This window comes from Mesocricetus auratus, unplaced genomic scaffold (genome assembly GCF_017639785.1).
Source record: "Mesocricetus auratus isolate SY011 unplaced genomic scaffold, BCM_Maur_2.0 Super-Scaffold_100013, whole genome shotgun sequence".
NCBI classification, from domain to species: Eukaryota; Metazoa; Chordata; class Mammalia; order Rodentia; family Cricetidae; genus Mesocricetus; species Mesocricetus auratus.
Genome location: NW_024429196.1, coordinates 19,870,378 through 19,898,193, shown reverse-complemented (window position 1 = coordinate 19,898,193; position 27,816 = coordinate 19,870,378). Strand labels below are relative to the sequence as shown.

The 27,816-nt window shown below is 41.8% G+C and overlaps 1 protein-coding gene across 1 annotated transcript in view; it reads right to left on the bottom strand.

Annotated features, from left to right (window-relative positions):
• Cubn (cubilin) overlaps positions 1–27,816 on the bottom strand; it is a 197,437-nt gene that overhangs the window by 85,152 nt on the left and 84,469 nt on the right. Inside the window, exons 26-28 of the mRNA XM_040755469.1 lie at positions 22,310–22,491; positions 16,664–16,838; positions 14,744–14,913 (exon numbers count right to left, since the gene is read on the bottom strand). Of these exons, the coding sequence (XP_040611403.1) occupies positions 14,744–14,913; positions 16,664–16,838; positions 22,310–22,491 (527 nt within the window). The remainder of the gene's footprint in view (positions 1–14,743; positions 14,914–16,663; positions 16,839–22,309; positions 22,492–27,816) is intronic.

The following is a 27,816-nucleotide window of genomic DNA, read 5'->3' as shown; positions in this document are numbered from 1 at the left end:
ATTGTCTACTGTCCATGTTTAGTATGGTTCTTTTTCTCTATTCTGGATTCTTCTAGATGCCTCTGGCTGTTCTCTTTCTTATGTCTATAAAAAAACCTCCTTTTGCCGGGCGATGGTGGCACACGCCTTTAATCCCAGCACTCGGGAGGGGAGGCAGAGGCAGATGAATCTCTCTGAGTTCCAGGCCAGCTTGGTCTACAGAGTTACAGAGTGAGTTCCAGGACAGCCTCCAAAACAATACAGAGAAACCCTGTCTCGAAAAATCAAACGCAAAACAAAACAAAACAAAACAAAAAACCTTCTTCTTCACCACACCATGGAATAGTCATCCTGACAGTTTATACAGTTATTAAGCAAACGGACAAAGGGCTTGAAATTGGGAGTGGGCTGAGAGGAGGGATCCAGGAAGAGGAAGAAGGAACATAATGGATAATTATGATCAAAATAAATTGTTTCCATGTATGAAAAATTCAGAATAAATAAATATTGATAAATATTGTGTCCCATCTGATATGATTGCTTCTTTTAGACAAACAATAGTCAAAACAACATATAAACCATCACAAATTCAACTCTTAATTTGTTCTATTTCTTTTTTTAAATTTATTTATTATGGAGTGCCTTGACCCTACCAAGAGTAAAATGACAGACTCTAGATATCCCCTATGTGGAAGGATTTGGCAATAGGGTGGGAGGGAGGGGGGGAAGGGGAGTGCGGGAAGAGGGGAGGGAGAGGGAACTGGGATTGACATGTAAAACAAGCTATTTAAAATTAAAATAAAAAATGATAAAAAATTATTTATTATGTGTATGCATGCCAGAAGAGGGTATGGGATCTCATTATAGATGGTTGTGAGCCTCCATGTGGTTGTTGGGAATTGAACTCAGGACTTCTGGAAGACTAGCCAGTGAGTGCTCTTAACCTCTGAGCTATCTCTCCAGCCCCCAACTTGTTCTATTTCTTAAACTCTGGTAAAGTATTAGATTCTATGAAGTATGTACTAACTCCCAAAAGAACAGAAACTTGAACCTTTTCCAAGTCCACACTGAAAAAAAATGTTCTAGTTTCATTTCTGCTGCTGTGATAAAATAACCTGACAATCAATTTAGGGAAGAAAGAGGAGTGTTTCAGTTTACAATTCCAGCTTACAGTCTGTCATTGTGGGGAAGTCATGGCAGGAACCTCAAACAGCTAATCACATCACATTCAAGAAAAGAGCATAGCCCCTTCCTTGCTTGTGCTCAGCTTGACTACTCTTACGCAGCTCAGGGCCTTTTCCCTAGGGAATGATGCCACCCAAAGTGGGCTGGTACCTATATCAGTAAGTTGAACCCCCAGTAAATGTGCCCATAGGCCAACCCAATGTAACAATCCCTCCTTGAGCCTCTCTTCACAAGCCATTCTTGTCCTTGAATTGAGGTTTTGTACTAAGAACATATCAAAGGTGTGTGTGTCTGTCTGTGCATGTGTTATAATTTCATAAGCATAACTACAAATGTTTCAAATTACTCTTGAACAACATGTGATTGCTTTTAAATTAAGTGGAATAAGTATGCTTATTATGAAATTATGCCCTATCCAAAAGAAGTTAGTAACTTATCCAAGATCACATAGCTAGTGAGCATGAGTCTTCACTCATCAAGTTCTACATAACATTGTTTCTTTTTAAAACCACTTGTAATAGCTGACTTATTGTCTGTCATGTGCTGGTTTCAGCAGAATTTGAAGACTGCGGTAGGAGATCATAGATTCAAGCCCACCCTGGATTACAATAGTAAGACACTGGCTAAATAAATAAATAATGCATACTTAATTATCATTTTGTAAAATTTCAAAGCTTCAGACTAGCAATTAGACAGCATTTTAAAAGTGCATATGAAATATCAATCCTACTTGAGAGTGCTTTCAACATTTGCAATGTTAAGACAACATTCTCGCATTTTAAATTTTAATTTGCAAAGCTACAAGGAAAAACTGTAAGAAAGAAAATATGGGAAACTCTGTTTCTGCTTATTTAAAGGTCTATTGTCATGAAACTATCAATATGCATGTTCCCTTATTTCTACTTAGCTCCCAAAGCACAGTTAGCAAATTGTGTCACCGCTGGATATATGCATATTATATTCATATAACCTAAGTAATTCTGAAGTCTGCTGCCAACACTAGACTTGGGAATTGATTTTTTCAACCCAATATTTAAGTAGGTTAATTCCAGAGTAGAATACACACACGGCAACACTCTCAACTTACTCTTTTCTTCTAGGTGACATTAATGAAGTAAGAGTTTTGAAGCTGGATCCACAAAAGAAAAAGCAACCACCATGTTCATGGCCTCCAGCCAGCACAGCTCTCAATAAGCATAGGCAGATATGGCTAAGTGGTAAACATCTCTATGGGAAAGAGGATCCTTTTCAGAGGACTGGGGATGGGGTAAAATTATAAGATTCTAGCATACACATTTACTAAGCCAGAATGTAATTTAAGTATGTAAAAAGAAAGAAAAAGTACAGAACCTGACACATAATAGCTAGTAAATATGAGATGTACAAATCTCAAACGTATGTCAGTTTATAGTTCCTCAGAACAGAGGACTGGGTTGAGAAAAACCTTAAGAAAATGCTGCCTTCTCCTTCATGAAGTGGATTATAAAAAATAAAATAAAAAAAATAAAGCTGACTCAACAGTAGGAAGCTCTTCACAGGGGGTAGGAGTCCCCTGTGACTGCTGTCATGTCAGGTTTACTGTATTCTGGACCCAAGGAGTGAATGGCAGGGGTATTGTCACAGGGCACACTCAGCTCCAGATGCCTTTCCCTCAAACTGTGAGAGAAGGAGAAAGGATAAGGTGGGCCAAGGGTTTCGTGCTCATCCTCCAGCCCCGAGTATCTCGGAAACAGGACCAGTTGCAATGTCTCAGTTCTTTCCAAACTCCGAGCCCTAGCTAGGAGCAAGAACTGAGCTAATGGATTGGGAATTTTCATATTTGATATTTCGATATCATGAGATTTGAGTAAATGTCAACCATTGTCAGGTTAATACATGTCTCCCTTGTCATATACCAAGTGGCATTAGGGAAAAAAGTCATTCAAGTGAGACATTCAGCTGATGACATTTGCAGTTCCGGGAGGAGGGGCTCTATGTTTAGAGTCTTAACAGAGTGACCGTTTGTGAAAACACAGTGACAGTCTGTTAATTTACTGTGTATAATGTGTTGATGAAAATTATTTTTTACTGATGAACTGTATGAGCTGTTGAAGCGCTAACAGCAGACTTTTTTAAGAGGGAAAGACAGTCTTGTTTAGCGCAGCATCATTCAAACTTCAGTATGGGACTGCGATAATGGAGGTGATGCTTCTGTCTTAGGGGACAACTTGTTCCCCTTCTTGTGCTTCCTAATCATTGTCCAGGCGCTTCCTCTGTGAGATGGAACTAATAGTAGTCTTTATCAAATGTTACGTGTGAGAATTACAAGAATTAAGTCAAAAGAACTAAGAGAGTTCCTGGTATATTGTTTGTGTAGCAGGTAGCTATTAAATAGCACAAATCTTTCATGACAAAACATTTTACGTCTCTCCTCTGCCTCCCAGCCCAGTGGATCAGTGTGCTGTCAGCCTTCTCTGATGTATCTATTGAGTCCGTCTCTTCTCCTCAGGCCTGGAGGCTCCCTCTGGGTGCTTTAGTGTTTGGATCTTGCCTTGATCACTTTTTTCTGCCTTGGCTTTGTGTCATCTTTCAATTCAGTCTCCCAGCGACGGCCATTATGCCATGTGCTGTCTCCAAAGTGTGAAACCAAACACAAAAGGCAAGGTGAGCAGCCCTGTAGCTTTGTGGGCTACATCAGATAAGTAGTCACTGGTGGCTACCCTTGAGAACTGAAGGATTCGTCACTGATGTGGATGCCAGCAGCAATCAATGCTTTAGCCTGGAGGACCCCCACCCCCACTATGATTAAACGGCCCATGACAGCCTGATGGAAATATCAGTCACTCCTTATGGACCAAAGCTCATGACTGCAGGGCAAAAATGAATTTCATCTTTGGCAGTAACACAACTTTTACTTCTAAAACCTCCAAGTTGAGCTTTCCATGAAGAGAAGCTGGGAATGTACAAGTATTTTCTTTCCATTTGTGGCACTATGCTTTTGTTTCCTTGGCTTGTTTGCAAATCTTTTGGGAAAAAGCGGAATAATGCAATTGCACCCTAACAAAATGTGTTAAGTGGGGGCTGGCGAGATGGCTCAGCAGGTAGAAACAGCTGCAGACAAGCCTGGTGGCTGGAGTTTGATCCCTGGGAGCCACTCACATGAAGGAAGGAGAGACGTAGTTCAAATGAGTCGTTTCCTGACCTCCATATGTATACACACCCAATTAATACATAAAACTGCATTTCATTAGGATGGTTTAACGAAGACTGAAAAATAGTTATATATCTTATAATTTAAGAATTTAAACACAAAGGGGGGGCTGTTTGTGATTTAATAGTGATAGTGAGCAAAGAGCTGAGGATTCTGAATTCAGTTCTGGGTTCCTAAGGTCCACAATGTAAAAAGATAACTAAGACCTTTAACATAGTGTGACTAATCATGGTAGAAGTAGTGACAATGGGAGACTTAGTAGTAACAGCAGAATGCAAGTATGGGGCACTGATAAGTACCATTGTGTGTGTGTGTGAGTGTGTGTGTGTGTGTGTGTGTGTGTGTGTGTGTGTGTGTGTGTTCTTCTAATGGCCTCATTTCATTATGCAGTTTGGAAACTTGAGACTTAGAAAATGTAAGTGATTTGGAATCAAACAGTTACTAGCAGCACGGAATATAAATCCTGTCTTCCTGGCATCTTACTGATTATCATTAAACCAAGGGAAAAGATAAAATCAAGTCGCATTCACTCAGCTCAAATATTAAGAGGCCAGAATTCTGTGAAGCTAAGTGTGATCCCCATGACCTTTTGGAAAGATAATCGTTGAAACTTCCTGATCATTTAAAACTGCAACAAAGCATCCTTAGGGGCTGTGATCTTGGCTGTCAACTTGACTTTATCTGGAATTAATAAAAAGCCAATCATCTGGACATACGTGTGAGGGGTTTTTCTTGGTTGGATTGTTTGAGGTGGAACACACCCTCCTGTGGATCATTTGAGGTCTGAAGACTCACTCAAATTCTGGATTGCTTGGTAGAAGCTCACATAAAAAGACAGGAAGAGGAAGCTTCTGCTTACCGCCCACCTTGCCTTCATTCTCACTGGCAAATTCATCTCTCCTGTTCCCTCAGGAATCCTGACGAGGAGTCTAATAAACAGCCCAGTGTCTAGGCTAGTAAATAAACCTAAAATTTATGTCTCTGACTGCTAAAACCGCTGTGCTCTTGGATCTTGGTGCCCTAGAAACTGTACATTTCCCTTCCCAGGCCTGATCACAGGTCTCTGACCCAGCTTCCTCTCTCACTGCCACCCTGACTTCATTTGGCCACCTGGTCCTCACTCTTCACTAAGTTTTAACTCCCGCAACTCAGGCCTCCTGCTTCAAGTGCTTTGAATCTTAAGAAGGTGACAGAGATGTGGAGGAGGGGAACACACTCAGGTAGTAAAAGAACTAATTCCTAATTGTCAGGTCCAAAGGAAACCAATTCCCCAAACTTCAGAAGGCACTCCAAAGATCCAGAATTGAGCTCAACCTGGACTGTGGGAAGATTTCTGGGGTTAGATGACAGCCAGCATTCCTCAGAAACTTGTGAGGCTGGTTCCCCTCTGCCAAGAGGAGTCATTTCCCTCACCTCCAGCACAAGGGACAAATAGATCCTCTATTAACATGTACCTCTGGTACCTCTCAGAGTAATCAAGTTCCATGTTAGCCTCCAGGTTCCCTCAGCCCCCACTCAAAGCACTTGTTAAACATTTCAATGCTCCTGTGCCAGTCCCCTGGCCCTTCCCTCCCCTTCCTATAACCTGGCTATTTGCACCATTCTAGGCCCCTGCTATTCTCTCTATGCTTTCCTATTCTCTACCACTGATATTTTCCCCTCATTGCAGACAACACTTGCCATGTCCAGTCTGTTGGCCATGTTCAGTCTACTCTTTCTCTCTGGACTCTTACAGATGCCTCTGGATAATTTCTCTCTCCTATGCACAATAAAACCGTCCCATATCATGGCGCAGTTACGTCATTCATCTATACAATATCCAGGTACAACATCAACCTTGAGAACAGAGAACTCATGAGCCACCCTCTTGCATTATACACAGTAGCACAGCCGCTAATGGAATCCCCAGCTTCAGATCTGGCTCCAAGATAGAGGAAGTACTAAATGACAAAGACGGGGAGTCCCTCAGGACATTGTCCATGCTGTTAGTCACAAATAGAACCAGGGAAGGATGTGGAAACATGAGTCCTTGCAAGCGCTTTTCTTGAGGGGAGAGAGAAAGGAAGCAGGACTTCCGGGCAGTGACATTTCCCAGCACACTGCTCCGTCACATGGCACTTCAGGACTCCTGCTCCTGTGCTCGTGTTCGACACTATCCCTAGCTGGCTCACGCTTCACATTTTCATAGACTGTGAGATGTAAAAACCTGCAGTGTCTGCAAACCATGACTTAGAGACCCCTGAAAAAGGAAGCATTTAAAGAGACTCTGAGCATGGTAAATACCCTGGCCCAGGAACTGAGAGCCCTGGCTTCAGCTCAACTCCTTCCTTTGCTTTGGCACAGCTACTGGAGATTGATTTGGCATGGGCATGGAAACGGCTAAGCAGGTTATCAAAAGTGAATCGCAAAGCAAACATTTCAAAGACCTTACTCAAGCAGCTCAGGGCAAACTAAGATGTTTGATGGGGATAACGGAGGAAGGGAGATAAGAGGGGAGAGAAAAGAGAAGGGGGGTACTAAGGAGGAAGGGAGAGGAAGGAAGGGTGACTAGCCTGGATTCGTTTGTAAAACAGTAAATATTTAAAGGCCCTTTCCTTTTGTCTCTCTGAAGCTTCAGTCATCTGTTATTCCTACTTCCTTTGGCTCCTTTTAAAAGCAAACATATCATGGACTGCATGGCAAAACAAAATAATAAGACAAATTGTGGATGCTGGATTTGGTGCCTGCCCTGTTGCACGCTGGGTGTTGTAGGCAGATAATATGAACACTGAGCTCTGCTGCCTTGGAGTGAGGCTGGGGGATCTGGATTGTTTCCATTCAGATCAGACACTTGGCTTCCTTTCTCCTAGATAGTCACCAAAAGCTTCAGAACAGAACAAAACCAAACCAGTTAGCTTTCGCATGCCCCCTGAGGCCCCGGCTCTGTCTGCTTAGTGTATCCTCCCTGCAAATAAGGGCAGGATGGGCCTGCACTCTGCTTGCTTTTTATCTGCGCTGATTCTCACAAGGCAGACATTCCATTGCGCTGAGCAAAGAGGCTGCTGGAAACAGAGGTCAGCCTCCAGGGGCCCTGGGTGCCCCTCAGCTGCCCTCCCTCCTCCCTCCCCTTCCCCCCTCCTCCCTCCTCCCTCTCTCAGGCTGAGCCCAACCATTTTCTCCCAGATCAATAAGAACTGCAGACTGAATCTAAAGCTCAGTAGAGAAATTCTAATGAAGCAATTAAACCGGCAGTTAGAGGTCACTTTAACACGTAGCCTTCGGGACAGAAAACATGATGGAGCTACTTTCCCCTGCTGGACACATAAAGCCACTCCCTAGTTAGCAGGTCCCACTGCTGCCTAACTCATGCTGTGTCATCCCCTAAGACAGAGGAGGTCAGGAAGCTGGAAATCAGGAGAACAGAAAGCATGGACTTGCAACCACATTTGTTGACACCCCACTCCTAGTCTACCTTCCGGGTCAGCTCTGTGTGGTACCCTCACCATTTTAATAGAAGTTTTAAGATACATTGGTTTCCCTTTGTTTTCATTGTGGCAGGATGAAGTTCTAGAAAATCCACCTGGGTCATGCTTCCTAAGTCCTCATGCGGCTCAGAGTAATGAAGTTCTATATCAATAATAGTGCCAGGAGGGAGCGGATTGAGGCACAATCCCACAGGTGTCCTAGGCAAATCTTAAAATGCACTGATCCCAGCAGGAAGACAGATGGCAAAGACTCATTCACTCATTACTCACATTGGTCTATTAGGCATTCACGCTTCACATTGCTGCCTTTGGGTGCAGACCGCTGTGGTTATATGAGAGGAGATGGGCAGTGTTTATTACTTTATTACCTTAGCTAATTGTGCATCCCAGCGATAAACATCTGACAGAAACCACTAAAGGGAGGAAGCCTTTAACTTGGCCTTTGGCTCTATTTTTAATTTTTAATTTGTTTCCTCTGCATGCTGAAGTTTGCCTTCAGGCCCAGTGCTGCATCTCGGGCTGTTTGTGGGCCCACCCTACCTTCTAGATGAGCAGCCATCTGTGTACACAGAACATAAAGGTGAGGGTGCCACTCAAAGCCCGTGGACTTGCATTCCAGAGACTGAATGTGAGAGGTCCCGTGGGTCAGATTTGACAAGATGTTGTCCCTACTGTCCATTGCACCCACCTTTCCCTCTTTTGACTCAGAGAGTCCAAACTGGATGCTCTCCCTAGCCTTCCAGCATCCCAGAGCCCTTAGCAAACTAAGATCCTCAGGGCATTCAGGGCATAGTCAACACCAAGGACCTAGCAGTGAATGCACATAATCAGCACCTAACAGTGCATGAGTGAATGAATGAATGAATGAATGAATGAGAGTCAACCAGCCTGATTGTCAGTCAATGGAATCTAGACAGGCTGATTTCTAACCAAGGACATTTTACACTCCCTATTTATATTTATAACATTTTTTTCTTTCAGTGATAGTTCAAGTCCAGGTTCATCATGACTAGAAGTCAACTTTTACATTTTACCAAAGTACTTATTCTTACTTTAGGGAGTATGATAAGGGTTTCCTTTGTGTACTGCACCTTGGCCCAGACCCTATCAGTCACTTTTTAAAGGAGATTTTTAAGGAGATGACACTAAATGATTTGTAGTCTGTCCTGACTTCAGCATCCTGAATCATTATTAACTCTAAGACTGTTGATGCTTCCACTATAATCATCCTAATGACTACATCTTTTACAAAAACAGGATGACTTGTCCCATGTAAGCACAGTTAACTGTGGTGTTGATGGCACACTTGAGCTCTACTAAAAATGCCCTGAATACAACCATTATTTAAAGCATCATTGGCTGCTGCTTTCTCCCCTTTGCTAATGACTCTGAGCAACAGGAGCAAGAAATTGCCTTTGGTGTCTCCAACATGAATGATTGGCCTTGTACAGGCTTCAGCTACAGAGGTTCTTGTGTAAGATATTGGACATCAGGGTGTATTTCACATCCAGCATCCATCTGGCCATAGAGACAAATGGCTGGGGTCTCAATGCTGGCCTTCATGAGTCCCTGGACAACTCACTGTATCTTAAAGCCAAGTTTCCAGCCTCACCAGAGCATTGCCCTGCCTGGTTCCAAACCTCTGCAGACATCGTGTTCCCCTAAGCCAGTGTAGTTGGTGACTGTGCAGCAGGTCTCTTTCCCAGTTTACCTGTATGTCTTTTTTATACTTAGTTACATTGTTGTAAGGGAATTTCTAAATTACATAAGAAAGGATGACTTAGCTTATACAAAGCTTGTGCCACTAACAACATAAATGTATAAATCAGAAAAGAATAGGTCATGTGTTCTAATTTCTCAATCTAATAATGTACAATTGTAGGACCCTTCGGGGTCCTTGCGTTAGTTAATTTTGTGTCAGTGACATAATACCTGACAGGGCCAGCTGAAGGGAGGAAGGACTTAACCTGGCTGATGGTTTCACAGTGACTTCAGCTCATCACAACAGAAAGGGCATGGTCGGGGAGGGGCTTGACTCTGGTGGTAAGGGCATGTGAGCTGGATAACTCAACCAGAAAGCAACCAAGTGTCACGTTCGTGTGGATGCTATAGCAACCTACTTCCACTGGCCTGCCCCAACACCCAAAGGCTCCACAGCCCTCCAAATGGTACTACAAGCTAAAACCAAGTGCTGAAATTATTGGCCTTTGGGCGATACCTCAGATTCAAACCATAATACTGTGCATCAAGGCTGTGCATTGATAACAGGACTACAACAATTTCTTTGTCTCTTGCATTTGGCTGCTCCTTCTTCACAAGAATCTCATCTTTATGATATATATCTATATCTATGTGTATAGATATAGATAGATAGTTTTCCTATGACTTTTAAAATAATTTTTATTTGTTACTTTTATCCATGGGTTATTACCTTTTATCCTTCTATGTCATTTATGTCTATAATTTCTTGGAGCACTCAAGAAGTTGTGTACATTCTTCATTTTTTTTCAAGACTGGGTTTCTCTGTGTTGTTTTGGAGGCTGTCCTGGAACTAGCTCTTGTAGACCAGGCTGGTCTTGAACTCACAGAGATCCGCCTGCCTCTGCCCCACGAGTGCTGGAATTAAAGGTGTGCACCATCACTGCCCGGCTAGTTCTATCCTGATGTGATCTAGAGTCTTCCACCACTACACACACCGACCTTTTACTTACAAGGCTATCAAACCCAGTGACTGTTTCCATCCTTCTTATGCTGTCATTTCTGCTGAATGTGACACCTTTGGTCACCCATTCTTAACCTTAAACTTTGCCCTAGGTCTCTCTGTGACTACTCTTTCTGTTTCTTCTCCTATGTCCCTGGTATTCTACTTAGTTCCTGTTCTCTGACCTTTCCTTTGCCTCTTCAATGGTGTCATGACCCCTAAGAATTTACCCTGTTTTCCTGTAAGTGACCACACTTACTCCCATGACTTTGAGAACTACCGATCTAGAAATACATATACAATTACATAAATATCTTTAACTAAGATAAGACCCCTCCACCTTGACACTGAACTTAAACTCTGAACCCTATAGGGTAGCTATTAAACACAAAAGCTTCCTATCAAACCCAGCTAGCTTAATTCTTTACTCAGTGAAGGCACTGTCATTGACCTGTTCTTCACCCACACCCTCTATTACCCACTCATCTTCCACTGTATAATTGGCCCATGAGTTTTTCAACTTAACAGGTCTCTAGTATGAATGGTCCCTGTTTTCCATTCCTAAGACAACTGCCCAGAATAAGACTGTACCACTCAAGCAATTCCCACTGATTCTCAATGGTCTTTATTGAAACTTCTTTCTTTCTCTTCCAACTCATTCCTTACAATGCTCATTGTAAAATGTAGCCCTGAGTAAGTCATTCCTCTGTTATGTGGGAAAATGTACTGAATCTATCTATAAGATAATTTCATTTTCTTTTTAACTAGAGCGTGGAAAAGGATTTGACTTGGAGGGCTTCTGTTGGCTTAGGTCTCCATGCTTCTTAACAACTGTCTAAACTCCAGGCACAAGTCTTTGCCTTTTTCTGTTCTAACATCCATTGCTATTTTCCTCCCTATCACTCTCTGGCGGCCTCCCCTACCCCTGCCTCACTGTGTGCTCTCTGTCACTTAACTGTCACCTCCAGTGTGAAAGATTTTCTAGTTTCCAGAACCAAATGAGTCACACTCCCTGCTGCTTTCTTGTGACTATTATGGCAGGGTACTAAGGTAGAATTCCACTAGGGAGGTTCTTAAACTTTTGCATCTAAAGCATTTGGGGCCCAGTGTCAGAGATGGAGAGCCTCCCAGCTTATCCCTAAGCCCATTGACCCTCCTATTATTGCATGCTGCCTCTTCTCCTGCTCGTTGAACATGCCTGTCTGAAACCACATAAGCCATCAGTAACAGAACCATGCTGAAGGCCACAGTCAAAAGTTTCTCTTTGACAGCAAACACGGCTTTTCAAATAACCCAAGTCATAATACGGCATAGCACCCCCCGCCCTATTAACTTAGTCCAGTCAATGAGACTAAACCTGAATGCCAAACTCTTCTCAAGCAGCACAGCTAGTAATGACCACATCTGAGATAGAACCAGCTTCATCCTACCAGAAAGTCAGGTCTCTAAGCCAATGCTCTACAGTGTCTCTCCGTGTTGGTGCAGTTCACTAGTTACATCATAACTTGCCAAGTGCTTCAGGATATCTGCTTCTGAGCACCCTTCTGCCCACTGTCTAGGCTATTCCAGCTGCTTCATACTGACAACATGTTCAAATGATCATATGCTGTGTTCTGATGTCTCTGCCAAGTGGAATCCCTCCTAGAACTTGTCTGCCAATTTACTCGCACACCTCCAACATCTGATGAGATCCCGTTTGAGGTTTTGCTTCCTCTTGCCCATTCTCTCTTTCCATGGTTGGTTAAGCAAGCCCTGCTGTGCATGGAGATACGTCAGTAGTTAACACAAACTTTTATCTGTGTATGTCCACAAGGTCCATGGAAAAAACATTTCATGAGCACAGGAAGGAAAACACACCCAAGTTGGGCATGCCTCTAACCTGGGCTTTGACCTGATCAGATGCTGTGTGCTGAGCTCTAGGGATCAGGGAATATGCCAAGGAGGAGCTGTATCTCCACTTGTCTACACTGTGAGTGCTAAGGGAAGAGGAAGTGGAGAAGGGGCTGTTGTCCCTGTCTATGGGTAGACAATATGCTTCCAACCCATCCTAACTTCTACCGAAGGCTCTTCTTTGAATTGTATCCATTCATATTCTGCTTGTAAATAAATTTTGCAAGCCTATAGGGTTTCTTTCTTTAGGCAGAACTTAAATTCCATTTGCCTTTTGTTTGTTGGCTTGCTTCTTATTATTGCTGTAGAAAGTCAGCATTTAGTCTACAGGATTTTCAGACAGTCTTTCTACACCCCTCCCCTTGCTTTAAGATTTTCTTAAGCAAACATGCCTTTCTATTTATTCTGCTTGTTCTTTTCTCTCTTCTAGGATCTTCTTCTACACATCCCTAATGTGTCTGAGCCCCTCTTCTGTATTTTAGTCTTTCGTTCACCTATGCCTTACTTTGTGTTCATTATTCTGACTTGTCCTCCAGTTCATCACTTCTCACTTCATTACTTAATCTAATTTTCCCAAACACCCTTATTCTGGAGTCTTTAATTTAGATAGTGTAGGGTTTTTGGGGGGGATTCTAAAATTTTCAGTTTTCTCTTTTTATGACTGTGATGTGGCTTTGCATAGTTTCCCATTCTTTATTAAAATATTTTATCTTCTGTGTCTGGTGACCTCAGTATTGGGCATAACATCAAGTTTGCTTCTGTTACCCGTTGTTCTTCTGTGTCTCATTTATGCCTTCAACAGGCTGCTGGCTACTGCACATGAAAACATACAGGGGGTTTAGGATGATTCTCTCTCCCCTTAAAGAAAACTTCAGATTGCTTCTCCCAGTGCCCATACCTAAACAATATGAGTTTTGCTCTCCTTTATCTTGAAATTTGTGGGGACCACAAAGTTGACTTGAAGCTGGGAAGCCATCACTGTAGAGGCTATTGCACCTTTATTTTACTTTAGGAATAATGTTTTTTTCAGGACCTGCACCTAACTGGGCTCTGAGCTCATTGTCATCATTGCTCCCAAAGCCTTCACAAGTACTGTTGACCTTTTTTGAATGGTCAAAACCCTTTTGGGCAAAGACTGTTCCAAATACTGTGTTCACATTTCACATATTAAATGAGACATTGCTACATTCAGAAAGCTGTTTTTAAATGTCATCCAATTTTAAATACTCTTTTCCGGGAGAGTTGGTCCAAATTAGCACTAAGGAGAGTGGATGTCCTACATATACTACCTTGCCCACTTGGACTCTGAAGGCTTGGTTAGGGGGTAAGTATACAGTCAAGAGTCTAGTGAACTTTTCTAATGATCCAACCTTGTAACATAATACTTAAAATGGACACTTGGTGATTTTGCAACACTGAAAAACTTGGATTTTCTTGAGTCAAGTTCAAAAGTAACTAGCCAGTTGGCATGTATGTAAGGAACTGCCAGGAAGCTAAAATAGGAAGATTTATTAACCAAGAAAGTCTGGTTTATATTAGCGCAAACTACCTATAAACAAAAGGAACAAGGAAAATCTTTTGCTTGAAAATCAGTAACCAAAACTTTTTAAAGTACAAAGTTGAAGAAAACATTATCCATTCTTACATTCACTACAAAGTATTCATTTCAAGTCAGAGAGCTTTAGTCATTGGTAGCTGTAACAATCCTTTATCATTAAATCCACTAATAGCTGCGTCCCTTTCTGTACCCCAATCTCCCAGCCTGTTTGGTCCTATCAGAGTATTTATTTGTTCAAGTAGCAAACTGAAAAATTCTGATTATAAGAAAAGTAAAGCTCTCTAGGAACCACAGAAGCTTAATGATAACCCATCTAAGCTAGTTATGATGAGTCTCCAAATGGGCTTCCCTGCTCTAGTTTGTGGCCAGTCATGCCCATAAGGAGGTTTTGTAGAAATTCCCCTTTACACACACACACACACACACACACACACACACACACACGCATGCACGCACGCACACATATGCACACGCACACACTGTCCCTTCTTTCTTTCCTCAGATAATAGAATGAGATAGAGCTATTGAAACTATTTCTTGATGTCAAGTGAAATAAAAATAAAAGCTAATAATGCTAGATCAGGGATGCAGCTTCTGAACAAACCTCCATAACCAGATTTTAAGAAAAACAAACAAAACTACAATGTCCTTACGTTTAAAGTTGCTAGGAATTGACTCTCCTACAACCTGACACGGAAAACATGCAAACTAGTAAGTACATCCTCAATATTAGCTCACATTCAATAGTAACAATGTTTGAAATTTGTGCCACTTACCATAATACAGGAATCTGCGGCTTCAAGGTCGAAGTCAGTGATGTTTAAGAGCACACGGTGATGTTTTTCAACTTGAATGACCCAAGAACACTCAGTATTAGCTCTGTAGCCATTGGGGTAATTTGGAGAGTGAATCTCCCCTCTAGGAACCTGGAAAATCCCACCACAACCTGCAAGAAGGAAACCCAGTTCAGTCATGAGAGGAATCCCGTCGACACAAAATTGTAACTCCTCTGGTTCTAATACCACAGGTGAACAGAATCCTACCAGGCTTGACTACTGTGTCGGTTCTATGTTAAAACGTTAAAGAACTAAATACCTACATTAATTCATTCATTTCAAGACAAATAAGGGGACATGGATAATATGAGTTAAATACTTTAAATACTATAAATGTTGGTGTCAAAAGTTAATTAAAATAGCTGGGCGGTGGTGGCGCACGCCTTTACTCCCTGCACTCGGGAGGCAGAGGTAGGCGGATCTCTGTGAGTTCAAGGCTGGGCTGGACCAATAGCCTCCAAAACAATACAGAGAAACCCTGTCTCATAAAACCAAAAAAAAAAGTTAATTAAAATAATAATGTTGGCTAAGGGTATAATTCAGTTAGTGCTTGCCTACCATGCACAAGAACCTGGGTTCAAATCCCAGCACTGCATAAACTGTGCATAGTCATGCATCCTATAACACCAGTATTCCAGAGGTGGATACAGGAGGATTGGAAGTTCAAAGTTATCTGTCACTGTATGGAAACTTTGAGGTAACCACAGTCTAAATATAATCATGTCTCAAAAAAATAAAAATAACAGCAAAAATAAAGACAGATGAATTCATGCTTTCACGGGCTACAAGGTATCCCTTTGTTGTTCTCTACATCACATACTCTAAGAATCACCTTTCAAATGTTAGATAGTCCAGCAGCATATAACGTTATACATTACTTATTGTCTGCTTTTGAAATTGTTAATACTCCAGATAGAATACATTACTTAAGATGTGTTTAATTCTTACAGTATTATCAAATATCTGTTAATGCAAAGTCTATCAATGTTAACTATTGTTCCTTGGATTTATGATAACATGAGCAACTGATAGGTAATTTCAGCAGTGTTTGCTGGCAGCAGGGCTAACCTGAATGCTCTACATATAAATTAATAGGTAATTCACTCTAAGACAGATTTCATATAGCTCCACACTGCCTTGGCATTAAGGAAGCGGCCTAAGGTGGCCTTGTGTCACATCTCTGCACTAGCATACAGCAATGGGACCTTGGGGAAGTCACTAAGCTCTCTAAGCTTCCTTCCCCTTCCAAGTTTGTCAGATGAGGGTGTGCAATAGACTTCTCTCACAGTGTAAATTGTAAAGATTAAACTAGATAATCCTCATTAGCTAGAAAAGTACCTGGGATATAGTAGCCATTCTATGACACTACTAACCCCACAAATAGTGTGTGTCTGCTAAAAATAAAATGTGATATAATGTGTAATTTTAAAAATCTGCCACAAGCAACTTATTTTGACAACCTAAGATCCTGGGCTGAAAATCACTATTGCAACACTTAATTTTGGATTTGATACATTTAATGCTTATTTCTTTTGACATTTGCAAAGAATCCAAAGTCTACTCTATGGCATGAGGTAACTGGATACTTACTGATGTTTAGTTGTGACATGGGGAATAGGAACTAGTCATGTGTTCAGCAAACGAGTCTCTCCAATCATCACGACTCTGCAATTCTGCTCTTACAAGTGCTGGCCTACTTATATCCTGAGAAAGGTAACCCACCAGGACTTTTAAGGAAGACAATATGTCAAAGCAACACTGGTTACTCAGGAAGTTACAAAGTCACCAGGGTGTAACTCTCACGCTTTCTTCCAATTATTTTGTAAAATTCAAATTCAGGATGTCTCCCTTATCACTTACCTCCAGGGACTGCTCGCCATGAAGCATTGAAACCTCTTCCATTTAAATTGCTGTCAGTCTTAAATCGGACGGCTAGCTCATTGTCAGTGCTGGAGAGCCGCATGGGGCTTGCTGATGGTGTTCGGGAACACAGCTGGGCTATCCTTGGAGAGTGAATATCAAGGCCTGTATAGATCTAACAAGGCACAGAAAAGGACTTCAGTTAAAATTTAAAGATGGGCATTTCAGCTTCTTCTTGAGCTGCTGTTTTGCAACAACTCTTAGAATCTATTATGACTAGAGACTGTACTCAGTCTCCCTGGGTGAGATGAACTATAAATTTGAACTGTTTATAGGCACCCCTTCTGCCTCAGGAAGACAAAATTTCTGTCACTCATAAAATACCTATTTGCTTCATTAGATGCAACAGTGAAGTTAGAACACATAGATTATTCCAGAACTTTCCTTATATTTTCATTCTTCTTCATATATCTGAGATGTCTTGCTTTCTCTGACAGAGACATTGCATATAGTACAGTATAAAGACATATTTTCTAAGTCTTGTCTCAGGAGAAAGTTATTTTTGTTTATAAATATTGAGCTCACCGAAGGCTTTTGATTTTCTAGTTACACTTTTAGGAAATTCCATCTACCCTGAAAATCGAATGTTTATTAGGATTAGAAATCAAACATAACAGGTTTGCTTCTTCAGAGGGAGTCAAATACAACCTGCAGAAGGATACTCTGGACATCACAGGAGTGATGTGCAGTCTCCTAGGCCTGCTCTGAAGAGCATGGCCAGGATTTCCCACCTCCCATGTAGAAACCCTCTAAGTTTGTCCCACATGACTGCAGCCCTCCCAGGCACCCCAAGTCTGCCTGACTATATGTCTGATTGGAATCCCTCAACTCAGTGGCACATTCTGCTGGAAAGCGATTCCTTTCCTCAGCCCTACCTCCAGGAGATCTCACATGCCATACACTCCTTATCTGAGGTATGTGTGGGACTGGGGGTGAGGGGACATAACAACTTAAAGAGAAGACACTGGCACCCCTACTGCCATCTTTAAGGTCTTCTCAGAGTTGCTTTGTAGAAGACGGAGCACTTTGGGGGACAGTTTTTAAGTGTAATGATGTCTGAGTCTTCACAGCCTCCAGGGTCAAAGCCAGGAAGGCATCTCTGGGTGAGACGTCATGGGCTGCAACCCCTCATCTCTCCAAGCTGAGCCTCTTTCCTCTGCTCCTCTGCAATCTCCCTTGCCCACCACCACCCCCCCACTCCCACGCCAGCCCACTTCCATGCTCACCCTCGAGCCCTCAGCTGACTGATAGGGAATTCACTCAAGAGTTCCCTGGGGAGACAGTGAGAACAAGAAACCCATTTTGGAGGAGGAGTGAGTATATGACTTGAATCTATAATGATTTCTTTTGTGTGATTATCTCCCCAACCCCACATGCCCCCACCCCCAGCCAGGCAGAAACCACTGAAGAAAAAGAAACCGCTGTTCCCCCCAGAGGGCTGAGCACAAGCACAGTAATTGCAAAGGAATGAAGCAGGCAATTGCTCTGGGCTTATTTTCATTAGGAGGAACTAATGTTTGCTGTTGGCGAGGCCCTGAAAGTGCCATGAAAAGCCAGGCTTCGGGAAGAGCCTCCGTTGTTGCCTGTTCCCATGTATGTGCATGTGAACGGAAGCTCATCTTGCTAAGGAACTCTTTCTCATGTCTGTCCTCCCTACCTCAGCCCAGAGCGCAGTCCCCAGCATGTATTCCCAGAGAACATTGCACTGGCCCTTAGTGCTGACAAAGAAACTTACAAATCGGCAAAATAATCTTTGTTTTCCCTGTTCATGTATCCCCTTGAGATCACAAACATAATGGGTGTGAGTTGGCTAGGCCTAGAAGGCTCCAAAAGAATAAATACCACCACTTCGGACATTCTTTGCCTCCCCTGGCTCTGGGCTCAGCTCACAAATGACCATTGCTGAGAGGCCCTCCCTGGCTGTGCAAGCTGCCCACATCAAGCAATTGTCTTGTTTTATTGTACCAGGGTGGGGATTTCCTCCCCAGGCTCTGCCCAGAGCTTTCTTGGAGACTGAAACAAAATCAGCCTGGGATTTCCATAACCAAACAACAGGATGGTGATTTTTGGTTCCCATAAATAAAACTGATAGTTAGCACATGGTCAAACTGGGAAAGGATGGAAAGAATTTCAGGGTGTGACTCATTGCACTCCAGCTTGTGACTAAACGCCGTGGGGGGAAGAAATGGTACGCTGATCAGAGATTAACGTGTGTTTTTAGCAAATGCCCAGGATGGGGAGTATTTCAAAGCCTGTAGTTTTAATCTGTTCTGAACATTGCTTTCTGCTCTGTTAGCTCCATTTATTTTGAAGATCAAGTCAGCATTCCAGGGTTATGAGTAGCTCTATGGCTGTTGCTTTGTGCAACTGGCCACTTTGTAGAGAATAATTCTTTAAAGGACAAGGTCACTCCTGGTAAAATTCAGTGGATCCCAGACAGTTCAGTGTCTAGTGACAGTAAGTCCTACTTGACTGTGTTCAGTAGGATAAGAAGTGTACAAGTTGAGAAAGTTACCCTTGTTTCTGGAGTACGTCTATCTGGGTAACAGATTTAAAAACACACAGTCAATGTATTATCAGTGACTAAAGAAAGAAAATTAAAAAAAAATCCTCCTCTCGCTGCTATTATCAACGCCAACTCACTACAGATCCCCCCAGCTGAGCTGCCCCCCCACCCCCAGATGAGCACTGTCAGAGAAAAGACCAAGGCATTATTTTTTATAGCCACCCGACCTTGACATAGTCCTTCAAATTGTGCTCCTAGCAGAAGCTGGGAGCCCACAGAATTGTCCGTTTGTCCTACTAAACATAAATCCAAGCAGACTGCCACCTCTTGTCACAGACATTTTTGATCTGGCACAGGTCTGCCTGTCCCGAAAAGTGCTGCTTGCTGCCTGGAGTCTCTCATTTTGTCCCTGTGCTCTTGAGGCTGCTTACAGAGAACACCCCTTGTCTCTGCTTTCTCATGTAATGGGTGTGACAAGACCCAAAGCACAATGAATCCATTTACACTTTGCCAAGTGGGCACCAATCACATGTACTCTGGAATATGACAAGAAAGGGCTTGGAACCTGGAACCACATGCAATGCTGCGGAAAATCAGCTGCCAGCCCTTTGCAAGTGTCAAGGGTTTTCTGCAATCAAATAGTATCCTTGTTGGTAGAGGAAATGACTTCAGCATCCTATGGGGCTTTCTTCAAGCTTTAAGAGTGAATTTCAGGAGTCACCATGTCCTCTCCTAAACACCATTCCTCCAGCAGTACAGAGGCATGAAGCAGTAGCAGTACTGCCACAGACAGGGATATAGATTTGACTCAAGGCCTCCCTTTTCTCACCACTGCCTCCTTGTAGAGGGAACTGAGGTGCTGAATGTAATTCCTCATGACTATACCCACCACTAGGGCCCGAGAACCCCATTTCTTCTTACCAAATAATCTTTAAGGGTTAAAGTTTTCCTATAAAGTCCTCTCTGCTATTTTCAATCTTCACTTTACCCGGGCTTCCATAAAGTAGTGAGTGGCTACCAAATTCATGAATTTATTTCATAGGCCTTCCATTTGTGGAGGAGAGCTCTCACTGGAGAAAACTATATCAACCTTAACATATGGAAAACAGCAGTTGCCAGAGAAAGCCTTGAAACTCTTCCCCTTCTAGCTGAGATCCTGCCCAAGGAAAGTCCAGGATATACTGAAGGGCCCAGCCCTCTACTTTGGCAGCCATGACAGGCTGCAGAAAAGACCCAACAAGACATAGGCCCCTGACTCAGCAGCATGTGCTGAGTCTCCAACCTTGCCCAACCTTGTCCTAATCACTAGGAAGCCAGTTACCCTCCAAGTGGCAAGGAACCAAGAAGAAGTTAGCTGGTGGTCTCTGGATGTGCTACACTGATAATACTGGAATCCAGAGGAATGGCCTCTAGGAATAACAACCTTCTTGCAGCTACAGCTGACCAATTAACTCAGGGCAGGTTTCCCAAACCCGGAGGTACACCAATCCTGAGACTGTTGCTATGTAACTAGTGGACTCCCAGACACTCCCCTTGCTCTACTCCAATATATTCCCTGCCCCACTGCTGCTCCAGGTCTTCCTGTGTTGGATGGTTGAGGGAACCCGAGTTAACTTGTAAAATTAAAGACTCTTTGCTTTTGCATCAGATCTGAGCACAACAGGTACAATAATACAAGTGTGGGAGAGGCCTGAGCTGTGTATATGACCTATGAAGGTGATGAGCATTGGGACCCACTACTCTCAAGAGTTAGATTTTCCCTCAGCTCACTAACCCACTCTCATTTCCTTTTCTTAAAAACTGTCTCTCCATCTATGTATAACCATGTATCCTTGGTCTACTTCTATGCCCTGTGACACATGAAACTGGAAGCTTTCGTCAGGTGCCATCCATGCCTATAACAGCCACCATCCAGGTGGTCATAGAAAAGGCCACAACTGTGAGACTTGATTTTGACAACGATAACATGTGGACAGAGTCCTCCTTTTCTTGCATGGGACTGTTCACATTCAAATGTGAATGTGGTTGCGTACAATCATTGTGCTCCAAATGTGTGTTGTTACCATGTGTCAATCAGAGTTACCAAGTGTCAATCATAGTTGTGGATGCTTTTGCTCATTCACAAATATCAGGTGCTCACTCTTTGCTAGGCATTTGGCACTATGAATACGGGGTGGGGGGGGCAGACGACAAACCAGACGCCAAGCCTCATGAAGTCTACACGCCATTAGCTGTAGAATGATGTGAAATAGTAGTCCCCATAGCTGAGGTGTGTGTGCCTAGAAATCATTCAATGTGCTGATATATCCTGAAGTTGATTATCACCAACTTTAAGGCCTAAAATTCTCAAAGGTTGCCTTAATTTTCTGAGATAAAGTCTTGAAGAAGTATGGGAAAGTCCTTATCTACAAAGACCTTTTTGTAGATAAAGGCCACACTAAGTGACTTAAAAGACCCCCCTCCCCCCATAGCAGCTGTAGCTGTAACCTCTAGCAGAACAGTGGCCAAAACCCCAGCAGCAGCTGCAGTTATGAAAGCAATACACAGGTGGTCAGTGTGCTGGGGCCCATCTTCCCACTGACTTCCAAATGCAGAATGCTTTCTCTATGGGAGATTCTTCAGACCAGAAGTAGAAGTGTGAACTGCTAAAAATCCCAAGCACAGTCTTTATCAACAGGGGCCACAGTTAAGGGACCAATGAATTGCCTCCTCTCCATCCCTGAAAGAGACCAAACCCAACCTGCTCCCCGTGACTCCTTCCTTCCATAGGCAACCCTTCCCGGTTCTTTTCTCTCGTTGTTCCCCAATTGCTGTTGGCTCTCCTTACCTCCTAGTAAACCAGTCCAGGCCAAGGCCCCCAGGCACTACTAGGAGAGAGATCCAACTGGCATATTAATCCCATATGTCTACTAACATTATCCACAGACAGGAGATACTTGTTAGAACATCTAAGAATAGAACAGGGCTAGCCACTGGAATGAATGTGGGCTCTCTCCAGTTTTACCCTAGATTTTGTAATATACTGAAAAAAAAAAAGAAAAAAACAAAACAACAACAACAAAAAAGATTTGACTTCCTACCTCCAGGGCATCATAGTTGCAGTCTGGGTGATATTCCACATTAAAATCATGGATGGTGAGCTGAATGATATTCCCTGGGGCCACACGAATGTTCCAGATACACTCCTTGTCGGGAGGATAGCTGTTAGGGTACCCAGGGCTGCTGAAGGAGCCTGTGACTCCAGACACCTCCCCACCACAGCCTGTTGAACACAAAAAAAAAGCTTAGTTAGTGCAAAGTGGTAAACAGTGGCCAGAAAATATTTAAACTTTCATCTCACCAAAGGTGATGGAGGATGTGCAATGCCTCCTATAGGAGAAAAGTTACAATAAAGTTTAGTCTTGCCATCATAAAGCAGAAGGGTGTGGTTATAGCTAAGTGGTAAAACACATGCTGAGTATATACAATGCCCTGGCTTTAATCCCTAGCAAAAAAGGCAAGAGAGGGAAATCATAGTTATTCAATTTATTCTTTTGAGATAATGATTATTTTATTCCTATATTAATTCTGAGTTCTTATTCCTACTAGATTTTCCTACTAGGAAAATCTTATTCCTAGATTTTCTTTATTAGCTTTAGGTGAAAACCCCTAGGAGGAAGACAGTGGGTTCTGGAAGTCAAGGTCCTGAATCAACAGCAGAATTTCAAATCTATAAAGGACCTGATTGTATCCAGGCATGGTGGTGCATGTCTGAAGTCCCAGCAGGGGAGGCAGAGACAAGATCAGGAGGGACAAGGTCAATGTCAGTTCCACAGCAAGTTGAGCCCGGCCTATAACACCTGAGATTGACTCAGGAAGGAGCGAGCCCCTGATTCTGTCTCAAAGTTCCCACAATGCACCTTCTTCATATGCTTTTCTCCTACTTCCACTTGAAATTTTTATTCCCAGACTTTAAATCTGTAGCTCAAGGCAATACCTTTCCTAAGTCTTCTAATGTTTCTCCTTTTATTTCTAGGGGGAGAGGGGGAAGGGGAAATCCCATTCTGAAAAATAACCTATTTAAAACTAAGCATTGGCATTTTAGAGTGTGGAGAATGTTCTAAAAATAAGCATAATCAAAGATTAGGAAATATTTTTCCTACTGTAAAAAACACACTGAAAATATTCCTGAAGCTAAAACCAGCATAGTTGCACAATTCTTCAGTATGCCTGCTCAACTCTAGGGGGCACCATTCACAGTCTGTTTACTCTAGAAATTGGTACTTCCTGAGCTAGGGCAACACTGGGGCCTGTGCTATGTTCACATGCTAGGGTTCTTGATAACCATATGAGAAAACCCTTTGAGAGAAGAAGCTAGGAGCTCAGATAGTGCATCTCTGCATCAGCCAGTCAAATCCACTTATTTTTAAACTAGTTGACTCCTCTAAGCCTCTGCATCACATTTTCCCATTGTTCCAGTTGTTTTAGGTTTCCTTGTAAATTTCTCTGCACCTAGCAAGATGGTAACTGTGACCTGTACACTGGGATGGTGATATTAGTTTCTTAACTCCAGTGTGGCTTTGAAAGCCACAGTTACCTCCCTGTGGATCCACAGTACCCTCTCCTACAGTTCAAGACCAAGAATAAGAAAGGTTTGCTTAATAATAGGAATGAAATATTGCTTTTAAGTGTATCATTTTATGCTTCTATCAATAGTGACTGAGGATGTGTGTGTGTTTTTGAAGAGAAATTCTAATATTTTCAGTTTTAGGAAATCATTTCCCTGTTAGGAAACTGTTATGGAAAAAAAATAAGAGAAAGACTGTTAAAACTTGAAAATTCTGTCAAATTTTGTTTTCTTCATGTTCTCATTACTTCTGTAGTTTACCATATTAAAAGGTAGTAGATTTGACTTCAAAGTTCATATCAAATATAAATTAAAAATGGAATTTAGCAATATTTATGGTAGAAACCATAAATGTCTAGAAAATAAAGTCAATTCTGCTAACTATGTTAGGGACGTGATGACATCTTTGTTATTCTAAATTAAAAAAAAGCAAAATAGTTTTCCATTTTCCTCCATTTGCTTGTTCACTTACTGAAAGAATTAGTACTAGGTATATGCCTTAGGAGAAGCATTGCTGCAGGGAACAAGCACATTAATCTCTTAGAAAACAAATCCATGAATATAACATACATTTTTAGGATTTACACTATTAGACATTATTGCTTTTTCTTTCATTTGCAAAGATTAATTTCAATAAGTTTTTATTTTTAAAAAAGTGAGTTATATATATATCTATACTTTATTGATTAGCTTTTTCAAAGCAGGACTTGAGCCAAGAATCTGATATTATCTCAGTACCCAGTGAGGGGGCAGGATGTTACTATCCTGGCAGGTGCAAAGGAATTTACAAAGAAACCTAAAACAATTGGAAAACACAATGGGGAAAAGGTAATGCAGAGGCTTAAGTGAGTCAACTCTGATTTTAAAATAATGGATATGATTGGCTGATGGACTCAACCTAAGAGGCAGAGATGAGATACATGAGCTCCCAGCTCGTTCTCTCAAAGGACTTTCTCACTGGGTTGTTTATTTGATAAAATGGTTATCAAGAACCCTAGCATGTAAACAGAATAGCTTCACTCACTTGTAATTTAGGGAAATATCCATATTTGAACATAGCACAGGCCCCAGTGTTGCCTGAGCTCAGGAAGTACATGCTTCTAGAGTAAGTAGCCTGTAAATGATGCCCTCTAGAGTTTTTACACATATTTTGGTTTTGCATTTTTTTTTAATTTTGAGATAGGGTTTCATTATGTACCCTTGGCTAGCCTGGAACTCACTATATAGACCAGGCTGACCTCATAAAGATCTGTCTGCCACTCTGAGTGCTGGGATCAAAGGTGTGCCCCACTACACCTGGCTCCTAAATGATATTAATACCAACAAGAATAAATGAATAATCATGTCATAGTTTGTGAGATTGGCAACACTGTGTTTGAGACTTAACATCATAGAAAGGGATTAGAAGAGAACACTGAAAATGAAAAAAATTCATGACTCAACAGTTACCTGGAAATAACACAGAAGGTGATTCCATTGTATAGTCACACTGTGTTTGTGGTTGAATGAATAACAAAACACAGAAGAAATAGGGAGGTTTTTAATAACTTGAAATTTGTGACTAAAATAGGTGAAAATTGACTTAGGAAAGGCCAGGGCTCCACATGGAGAATCTGACATGACAAAAATATCAACTAATGAGAGAACAAGAGCATGACAAAAAGTTTCCAGAGTTTCAAATTTAGTAGAACAGGGATGTGACTTCTTACACCCAGTTTGTCAAAGGTTTTCATGGGGAGAACAATATTTGTAACTGTTTAATTAGCATGTTAGGTCAAACCCTTTTGGAAACAGTCTAATACATGGGTTAAATATGGGTTGTGACATTAGACAAAGAGGACTTCAATTCTACTATGATACTTCATGGATAATTTACTATCCCTAATCTTTAGATCAGCTGCATGAATACTAGTCCCTAACTCAGGGAGTTGTTATATAGGTTAATAAAAGAGTCAAAATAAGGTTTCTGGAAAAGTGTCTTAAATAGAACAGTTGCTTGACTTGTACTATTTATTGTCTTCTAGCAAGACTTTACTAGGCACGGGAACAAACTATAAAAATCTTGGGACTAGCAGCAAAATTATTTGCTAATAATTTAGCTATCAATAGAGAAAAGATACAAAATTCGTTGTTCATTAAGTTGCGTGCTTTTTATGTATGTGGCAGTGCAGTTTTCAAAATGCTTTTAATAAGCACATTAACCTATCTACAGGAGATAGGCAAGAATGGTGTGCAAGGCTCACTTTAGAGATGATCTGTGAGTTCAAGTCACTTAGTGAATTCCTCTAGGAAAAATTTTCAGTTATTCTGATGCACGCACACACACCCCCGCCCTAATTCTGTGTTGTCTCCATGCCAGAGTGACAGGCTGTACTACCGTAAGGACCACAATGGACACTACCCTCTTGGTTGCTCTGCTCACTGACTAAACAAAGAATTACCACAGCAACCTGGATAAAAGGAAGCAGAGAAAAATCTTGTCATTGACTTTGAGGCAAATCGGACACTGTCCAATACATTAATGTCATAGGCAGCCACTGAACAGGACAATAGGACTTTGAAGTCACTCACATGTTTCTCCAGTTTTAAACAGTCGATCTTTAGAAAACCTTTACCAGTGACTGATAATCTGATTTTATTCTCCTTCAAATCAAATCCCAGTCATCAGCTGAAAGGAAGCATTTTCCTTATCAGCAGGAAGCACGCTGCCCTACAGCGCTCAACAAGGAAAAGTTGAAAGCTGTTGCCAAGTCTGTCTATTTGGATAGATAATTAAAAATTCTGTTCATGAAATAACTCATCTAATTCTGTTTGTGTTCTGTCTAGGACAAGCTATGAGTTTTTAAATTGTAGCACGAAAATATAGTAAGGGTCTCCTATGTGTATTCGGTCTTAGGCCAGTTTTCAGTTCATCCTCTTGTGCCCCAGGATCACTCAAACTGTCATCTCTTCACATCTGGTGTTTTCCTAACACTACAATCCAGAAGCCAATTCATCAGGAGCAGTGCTGGGATGGAACAAACATGGCCAGAGCCCACTAATGCTGGAGGAAAAGGAGTTGGGAAGCCAGTTTCCCGGGTACCCTCGCACTCTATGCTCTACTTCCTGAGGGTCACGTCTGAGAGTGAGTAATCAGCAGTTGATGGTAGAAAGACTGAGAGCTGGAATACAGTAAAAACAACAGCTACGATAAAAACAAATGTTAAACGCAACAAGATGAGAAGGTTCACATACTCAACTGGATATCGACTTGTAACTTAATAGTCTTTCTGTGACCTAAAAATTCAGACTTTTGTTCTGTAATACCTTGAAATGGGCTCATCGGTCAGGCCAATTTACTTCTATCACATAAAAAGGCCTCTTTGTGCCTCTGCCTGTATTTGGCTGACTCATTTTACTTAAAATACACAAGCACAAAAGCTTGAAGGCAGACTATCCATGGAAGAGCCTTATTTTATTCTCTGTACTGGAATTTTAAAACTCATGGCTTATGTCAAATGCAACAGAAACAGTATTGGAGAGTTCTGTTAAGAACAGAAATTTTAGTTGTCTTCAAAAGAAAGCAAGTTCAGCAACAGGACGAGAAGGAAGGGCAAGAGAGAACTAGGGAGAACTAGGGACGTGGCAGGGGTGGTTTGATGGAAATTAGCAATGAAAAGCTGGGAATTTAGGGAAGGTCCAAACCATGACAAGGTAATGTATTTCCTGGTTCTCTTTTCTACTTCATTCCATAATCATTCTAGCTTGTGCCCTCTTTCTTACAGATAAATGCTGACCCACAAATATTCCCTAGAAAATTAATCTACAAATTCTAAAGTCTGGTCAGTCCTAACAAATTTGGGAGATTGTCTTTGCCTGTGACTTCAGAGATAATAAATGTGAGATTTTCCTAAGGAAAAGCAAGAAATAAGGAGACAGAAACAAAGAAACGGACAAAGTCACAGAAGAAGAGTTATCCAAAGTCGTGGAACAGAACATCCT